Source organism: Amblyomma mixtum, chromosome 2 (assembly GCF_055824585.1).
Source record: "Amblyomma mixtum isolate Tamu chromosome 2, ASM5582458v1, whole genome shotgun sequence".
Lineage (NCBI taxonomy): Eukaryota > Metazoa > Arthropoda > Arachnida > Ixodida > Ixodidae > Amblyomma > Amblyomma mixtum.
In genome coordinates, this window is record NC_143013.1 from 29,825,596 (window position 1) to 29,834,572 (window position 8,977).

An 8,977-nucleotide genomic window follows, 5' to 3' on the forward strand; every position below is an offset into this window, starting at 1 on the left:
GCGTGCGGTGTGCTTGGTACGCGCTGTGCATTCGTTCGCTTACTACCCCAATCCCCCCCCCCCCCGCCCCCCCCTCGCCCCCAACCTCCCAAGTCTCCCTGCAGTGATCCCCGCAGAGGGCAGCAGAAGAAAGAGCCACACTCCGCCAAAAAGAAGCGACCTATAGGCCCGTCAAGGTGTTGGCGTTACAGCGGACATCCCCTATGGTGGCGGCGCGGTCTTCGAGTAAGGCGCAGGCCTAGTTCTTCTTCAAGAGGGAACAGAAGGAGAAGATCATGGAGAAGTAGCTTGATTGCGATGGCTGTAGCTACGCTATTAACGAGTATTTCCAAGAACTGTTTGCCGCCGCGCATTTCGGGGATGATGCCTCGCAATCAGAGAGATAGAAAATACTTTCTACTAGAGGGTGGTTAGTGGCTCTTTAAGGTGGAAACTGTTGCGGGTGCCATGCCAAACAGTTTCCAGTTTGATGCCCCGTTCTGCTCCGCATTTTTTTTTTCGTACAAGCGCGCAAATAATCTGCCTTTGTAGGGCTTCCATGTTGTGACGTTTCCGTTTTGACGTGTCGGTTGATGTTGTTGTTATAGCCTATGACAGAATGGCACGTACCCACTCTGGTGTCGATTGCAAAGGTGAAGCAGATGACGAAGAAGAAGAAGGAGATTACGGATGCGATTTTTACTGATGTCTGTTATTTCAGAGACTGGGTTGTTGAAGCCTTGCCAGATTGGTTTCAGACCAGGATGCTCTATATGGTGTGCCCATACCGATCTGGAGAGCCGCATACAGTTAGCTCGTCGCCGAAACCAATACGTAGCGCTTGTTACTTTAGATGCATCTAAAGCTTATGACAGCGTTGAACACAGGACGCTCTTGCAAAGACTACAGGCAGTAGGACTTCAGAGATACTTTGTGGCTTGGGTTGCTGAATTCCTTGCTGACAGGGAATTTTACTGCTTCCAGAACGGTGTTTCATCAAGCAAATTTCGACAAGCGAGAGGAGTGCCCCAAGGGTCGGTCCTCTCCCCTGTACTTTTCAACATCTTACTCAGCAGTATTCCCTGCAGTCCTCAGGTGTCCACCTATGTGTATGCTGATGACATCGTCTTTTTTGCTGTAGAGAACGACATTTCCTCTTTGTACCAGTCCTTACAGTCCTACCTGAATGTCCTAGACCAATGGTTAGGAGACATTAATTTGTCCCTTAATGTCAATAAATGTGCTTTATTGGTTTTTCCGCTCTCTCGTGCAGTTAATATCTCTATTGTTTATCGGAACCATGTAATTCCTCAAGTGCAAAGTGTCAAATACCTTGGAGTAATTTGTGATCCTTCTCTTTCCTGGGGGGCCCATATCGATCAGATCACTGCGAAAGGAGTCCGAGCAGTCGGTATGCTGCGTGGGCTGAGCAGTGTTCGTTCTGGCATGAGAAGACACTCACTTCTTATGATTTACAGAATGTACGTCCGTCCAGTCTTAGAGTTCGGCTGTGTTTTATTCTCTGGTGCGCCAGCGTATAAACTTCGCCCCTTGATTCTCTTGGAGCGGGAGGCGTTGCGCCTTTGTTTGGGCCTTCCAAAATTTGTGGCGAATTCCGTTTTGTACCTGGAAGCGCGTATTCCATCATTGACTTCTAGATTTCGGCTCTTACCGGTTAAAACGTTCGTAAGAATGTGCGATTCTTCGCTTCATGCCTCCAATTTGATCTTCCTTCGTCAGCCTCGGCCATTTTTCAACGAATCCTGGTCTCGTTTCCGTACCCCTCAGATATGTTTTGTGCAATCCCTCCTTGACCCCTTAAACCTCCGCATTTCGGACATCCGTCCGGTATGCGCCAACTCTTCATCTATTCAGATTGTCTTCGATGACATCTTTCCAAAACATGCCAAGTTAATGCCCTTCCATTTGCTCAGCGGTTTATTGCAGGATTACCTGCTGTGCTTTAAATCTCATGTGCTCATAGCGACAGACGCCTCACAGTGTGAAGAAAAGGCCGGTGTTGGCATTTTCTCCATCTCCCTTGACTGGTCATTCTCACTCCGCCTTCCCGATTACACCCCTATTTATTTGGCCGAATTTCTAGCAGTAGTCTTAGCGTTGCGCAAATTAAACAGCTCCTTGTCATCTGTCATAATTATGACAGATTCATTATCGTTGTGTTCCTCTCTCACCGCGTCTACAACATCTCAGGCACTTCGGTTACTCAAATGCTTGGTTCCACCCCACGTGTGTTCATTACGGTTGGTCTGGGTGCCTGGGCACGGAGGAATCCATTTGAATGAGGTTGCCGATACCCTGGCGAAGGCATCTCTTCAAGGCCCAGTCGTATCTGTGCTTCCACCCAGCGCATATATTACGGCGGCCAGGTTTCGCAGGTATCTGCTCTTGAAAGAATTCGCAGCATCAGCTCTGACCTCCTCTCCCGAATTCCGGCATCTCCTTTACCCGTGGTGCAGCAAAGGATGGCGATCACGCAAGCTTGAGGTTTCCTTCACGCGTCTACGTTGTCGCGTGCCTCACATAAACTTCTACCTTTATAGATCTGGTCTGGCGGTCTCCCCATTGCGCCCGTTCTGCGGAGAACCCGAAACGATAGATCATTTCTTGTTGACCTGCCGCCGTTTCTCCTCTTTACGGAGCCGCCTGCTGGAGCCTCCGTTACGACAGCTTTGGTCTAAGTCTGTCTGCCGGGGTTGCTCTGTCTCTTGGGGCTTCCTCCCTTGGGCACAGCAACTGGAATGCGCTCACCGCCATGCAAAACTTCCTTACAGACACTAAACGGCTGCCGTCTTAAGCTCTGCTCTTTCTCATGATCAATATTCCTCTGGAGCGAAAGCTCTCTGAAACGTGGAATATTTAGCCCCGTTTTCTATTTCAGTCACCGATGTCACAGCATTTGTTTAGCCTATTTCAATTACACATCTGAGATCCTTTCATTTATTTCCTAATTGCTGTTATTATCATAACTATTTTATTTTTCCCAACCATTATTTTCTTGTTTAACATTTTGTGCACCTATCAGTTGCCGCCTGTGTCTTGGCCAATCCCCCGCAGTGGGTACGCGCCATTATCTAGAGGACAACAACAAGAACAACTGAGGGAGAAGAAGAAGAAGAAGGAGATGGAACCGCGGAGCCCGAACGCTGGCGCAGGATCTTCCGTTTTCGCCCGCTCGCCAGCTACTGGACCGCCAACCCTGCGGCTCGGGCGAAACAAGGTGGCCGGGGCCGTCGCTGGCGCCGCCTGTTCGCTGTCCTTGGTGGTGGCCACCTGCGTGACACTCTGGCTGCTCGTCACCCAGCAAGGCCGGGTGCGCAGGGTGAACACCACCGACGCGCCCTTCTGCTGTCCCGACGAAGCCGCCCAGCTGTTGGCCGTCATCAACCGAAACGTTCCGCCCTGCAGCGACTTATTCGCTTACGTCTGCTACAACGCCATCAAGGACGGCTTTATCCAGGAAGGCGTTAGCCTGGACATACTGGTGAGCCCCGCACCGACATGCATTTCTTTTTTCTCGTATGGCATCCGTGTCCCCTCTGCCTAGTTCTTTAATTAGGATTAACCTCCCTGCCTTTCCGTCCTTTTCTCTCTCCCTCTCTCTCTCGGAGCAAATGGAAGCGCCTCCCTTACTTGCTCCCCCTTTCAAGGCGGAAGAGGAGAGGGAAGCGCTTTCGGAAGTTCCCTGCGCAAAATGAGCGGAAGCAGGGTTGTAGGTCGGTCACGTAGCACTGCGCCCTTCGCAAGCGGCTTCTAGGAGTTGCACACTTCGTGTGCTCTAAAACGTGTGCCATTTCAGGGGCGGATATGTTGGTCACTCTTGGCAGGCAGCGGCTGGGAGGAGGGGGTGGGCATTGTCCACATGTATTTCTTCTACCTTTCATGTCAACCAAATGTTGTTCATCCTGGTTTCTCACACACTGGGATCACCATGCGTGGATTACATAGCAACCAAGTGTTCTCGGGTGCTTGTCTTCCTTTGGAAAATACAATGCACCTGACCGACCGGAAGCATGACTCTGATTTACCAAGCTCTATTTTCTTTAATACGTGTCTATTCCCATTTAGCCTGGTGATGTACAACAATTACCAGCAGAAAAGAAAAAAAACTTCTAATAATGCAGAAAGGCGTGTTAAAACTATTACAAATAACCCTATAAAATCCCGAGGAGTCATTTTCGAAATGTGAAACCATGAAAGTTGCACACATGTTTGAGCACCATGTTCTAACCTTACATAAATCCCACATACATTTTAACAGCTCTTAAATCTCAGACATTGCCAAATTAGTAGCAAACAGTGTACATCATAAGAGAAACCACCATGATTACTGGCCAGTCCTTCGTCCACGAACTAATTATGCTTCCCAAGGATTATCGTATACTGCACCTTCGACATTAAATTAAATTTGTACTCTCAAACGAATGAATTGTGTCGTATTCATTTAAACACAGAAATTATTTGTATAATTTCTATCGTGTATGTGTTCCTGAATGTGTGTACTTTATAAATTTTCTTCAGAGTTCACGCTGATGTACCGTATTTGTCAAAAGTAACCAGGCTGCATGGTTTGCTTCTACCTTGTATAGTGGAGCCCTGGTGATTTTTCTAAAGATCAAAACGTGTTGGAAGGTAAGAAGATCCCTAGTCCTTACCCCTAAGGACCATTTCAGCTTCAGGGAAGCTGTAATTAAGGGTTCCACTGCACGAGCTTGAAGCAAACCATGCAGCCCGGTTACTTTTGTCAAAGACTGTACTTGTGTTCGTGGTATCCTTGCGCAGTGTTTGCTGGGCTAACATGATATCCTTGATTCTGTTTGGTTGAAGGAATATCATAATATTTTGTTCAAACTTTTGATTTGACGATGGTTGTACTATTTATATTTCATGCCTCCTTAATTTGTAAACTATGTATACGAAGTTCGTGTTTCGCACCCTTGTGTTAATACCTGCTTTCCCCTGCCAAAGAAGCGTAGGGTATGGGAGCTTTGTCAAGCCGCATAATATAGCTTTTTACTTCCATTTGTGCCTCGAGCCGTTGTTGCTCGATTCGAAGAAATAAATAAAGAAAAAATGCTCATCTTTAGGAGGGGCAGGCGATTCCTTCACCCAAAATTAATCACCATCATCGTCATAATCACCAGCCTGATTACGACCATTGCAGGGCAAAGGCTTCTCCCATATCTCTCCAATTAACCCTGTCCTTTGCCAGTTGCGGCCAACATATCCCCGCAAACATCTTAATTTGAAACGCCCACCTAGCTGGCTAAAACAATTCAAGCTCACTTAATGCAATACTTCGCATTTCTCTCTGTTTGCCTTACAGCATAACATCAAGGGCAATATCATCAAAGGCGTCGACCGCTTTGGATCACCAGCTGCCGCGGCACTCCACGGCTTCTACACGTCTTGTCTGAACGAGATATGGCAGCGGGACAGGCGCCAAAGGGAGATCGCCTCTGTTCTTCTCGACGAGGTCAACGCTAAAGAGACCATGGGGCAAGCCGAACTGCTTCGCTTCGCCCTGTCCACGCAGAAGCGATATCGGCTCAAATTTTTCTTCATCATCAATTCCCACGTTTCGTTCACCATGCTTGAACGAAAGTACCGTCGCAGAAGCAACCACGAGGATTTATGCGAGGACGACTGCTTCCCCGTCGCGCTCTCAGTTGTCAACGCTCGCCTACGGACAAATTACACTCGAGGGGACTTTTTCGACTGGAAGCGACAGTTGCCAGGCGCAGATGAATACACCAAGGCCGAGGAGGTGACCAAGGAAGAACTTCTCGACGCCTTAGGAAACAAGAACGCGTCGTTGATGCAAGCCGTTTTCAGAGAGTTCTTCCCCACTTTTGACCTATCAGCGCCCATATACGCGGCCCCCAAGAAGGGTCTGCTCGAAGAAATTCGAATCCTCTGGAACGTCTCGAATCAGCCCCTGTCGCTAGTGTTCATGCTGACGACTGTCGTGATGGATGCAATGATCCAGATCCAGCAGGACAGGGTGCTGGACGCTCCGACGCCGCGCACGTGGAGCATATGCGACGCCCACGGCTACACGTTCGACGAACTCTTGCTCGCCACTTACGTCGCAGCCCTCACGAGTCCCGCCAAGAAGCACCGAATGCGCGCCATCTTCAAGGCGACCCGTCAGGCTGCGGCTAATTACGCGCCACTCCGGAGACTCGTGGAGGCCGGCAACCAGACGGAGCAGTTGGACGCTTTCCTTGGGAACATGTCCCTTGTACTTCCCAGCGACCTCGTCCTTGGGTACATGGTTGCGCCCGACATGCCTCCTCGCGGCTTTGTACGCAACTACTTTCGGTCACTGAGCTTCGAGTTCGCCGTCAAGCGGGAGAAGCTGCGTCGAGGCATATTCTCGCCCCTGAAAGAGGGTGCAGTGCACCAGGGCATGCAGCGCATCAACGAGACCAGCTTATACGTGCCAGCGACGGCGTACAGCACGCTCGGAGCCAACACCAGCAATCCTCTGCTCGCCGACGCGCCCGTGATTGCGAGACAGATGGCGGCCCTAATCTGGAGCGGCGTCATGCTGCACAAGCAATGGAACTCCGAGACGCTTGATGCTATCGAGTACTACAGGTGACTACACATTTGAAGAAAATTACTTTTTTCTTTTTATAAATGTGGCGAGTGCACCTTGACGCAAACAGGGAGGAAAGCGAATGTTTGTTTTCTGCAGAAACTGTAGTGCTCTGCATGGGACCATGTTCTGTTCAGAAAATTTAATTTCTACTGTTCTTTTCCCGGACTTTTTTGAAATTAACGCTTAAAAACGTTGATAAAGTCGCAGGAAAGCAATTCGAGCATTCATTGTTTACAATCAGAGGCACGGCTGTGCTTCTGTCACAAGCAATGACGTGAAAGCCTTATTTCCTGTTTTTCACACTAGGGAGTGCGTATTGGAGTCCCTAACGGAATGGAGTTGGTACGCCGAAGACCTCTTGGAGTCCACTGTGGCCGTGCAGATCGCCGCCGATGTAGCGTCTTCGGGCAGCGCCGTCGCTTCCTCCGGCTCACCGACGGCGACGGACTGGCATGACGTGAGGATCATCTGGAGCCTCTACCGGATGTCCAAGGCGCAGTTCTTCTACGCGCGCTATGCCTACTTCCGGTGTAGCGCTTACGGGGACGTCAGTTTTCTTGTGAACGAGCCGTTGAGGCGCAGCGCTGATTTTGGCGCTGCGTTCTCGTGTCCGCCACGCGACCTGGTCAACATTACCGCGTGCACGGACTTCAGGCAGTGACTATATTTTTTTTTCTTTATTTGTTTCTTAGAACGTGTCTAAGGGGGGGCCGAAGCTAAAGGCGTAACAACGCCTGACGGGGCCTCGGCCCCCCAATACAAATTCAGCACAAAAAAAAAATATTAATACATTTCGGCAAGCGGCACTGCACTTGTGAATCAAACAAAACATTTGCACATCTGATAATGAAATGTAAATAAATGCATAAAAACAGGGTAGTAGCAAGGCTAAAATAATGAACTTTGGAACAGAGAAAGCACAAAATATTTTTTTTCTATCTGACTTCCTTCTTTCTAGTTGATAATACGCATACAAAAACACACAATGTATTTACAAAGCAAAGGAAAAACCGCTTGAAACCAAAACATTTTTACACTCTTTTTTGAATACAGGAAATCTTTTGTAGAAATCTACATTGAAATCGGTTCTGTTCAACATCTTAATTGTTTGAAAGTTTAATGTTTGTCGTCCATAATTTGTTCTTATAGCTGGTAGTCTAAGTGTAGGGTTTCGGATTGAATAGCGAGATGAATTACCTGAGGAAGTTGGATAGAGTTTGTATTTATGAATCCATAGAAGTAACTTGAAATAGTACACCTGGTCGGCCCGGAGCATAGAATATTTACCAGGGTGCTTTGTTGTTTTTGTTTACTTTCCGTCGACCTCTGTATTTTGCTTTTCCTACGTTGTCTTTCCTTTCCTGAGGCTCAGCTACCCCGACCTGGCCATTTTTGCGACCTTACGACAAAGCTTCTATCCCCTGTGGAATTTGAACAATACTGCTATCTTCTTATTCTCGAGACACTGGAGATAAAATCGGACCATTCGAGCGCTGGTGCTCGAAAGGGCCCGTGCAGCATTATATCTTGTATTATGGGTCCCCAGCTGCCTCCCCACCGAGAATTTTATTTTGAACATCAGTTTCTTCATGCGGTTCAACCACCTGCGCCCACTTTATTTCTTTTGGACTGATTGAAATTATGAAGAGAAAAAGCCAACATATTTTCAGCATTTATTTAGGACGAAGAATGGAATGCTTTGCTTCTTCGTCACCGGCCGTACAAGGCAAGCAGGAAACACGCTTCCCGGCAGCCATTTTATGTCTATTGCAAGCGAGTGGCTAAACAGCGAGTAACGGAAATATGCGACTGTCGCCGTTAGAGGAGGATTCTCGATGTATATGGGAATAATACGTCCCAAAGCGACTCAGGCCATGAGGGACGCCGTAGGGAAGGTCTCCGGAAATTTCAAGCACCTATGATTCTTTAACGTGCACTGACATCGCACAGTACACTGGCCTCTATTATTACGCCTCCATGGAAATTCAGCCGCCGCGGCCGGGATCGAACCCGCGTCTTTCGGGTTAGCAGCCGAGCGGCGTAACCCCTGAGCCACCGCGGCGGTTCATAATTAAGATGCTTTAGGGTTGGCTTTTGATGTTAAATGCTACGCGTGTCTTTTGTTCCTGCTGCTTGTATAGCGAGCTTAACCTGTATGAGGGATATATGAGGAAAACGGTGAGTAGAAGCCAGAAGAAAAAAAAATATGCCTTTTGCATGAACCAAGTATTTATCCGAGATTTCTTGCTTCGATCGATATCAAGTGGTAGGGTGGTGATACTCCTCGGTGCATTTATTTACCAACTCCTCTTTTGTATAAATGGTAGGAGTGCGAAAATTTTTTCATTTACCTCAAACCAGCGACACTTGGTT

General features: G+C 48.2%; 1 protein-coding gene across 1 annotated transcript; it reads left to right on the forward strand.

The window, feature by feature from the left end:
- The first annotated feature begins 6,528 nt into the window (after positions 1-6,528).
- LOC149358815 (uncharacterized) lies at positions 6,529-7,267 on the forward strand. The gene is made up of 2 exons (XM_089568922.1): positions 6,529-6,600; positions 6,911-7,267. The coding sequence occupies exons 1-2, from the start codon at positions 6,548-6,550 to the stop codon at positions 7,263-7,265; spliced, it is 408 nt and encodes a 135-aa protein (XP_089425048.1). The 5' UTR covers positions 6,529-6,547; the 3' UTR covers positions 7,266-7,267.
- Positions 7,268-8,977: the final 1,710 nt, after the last annotated feature.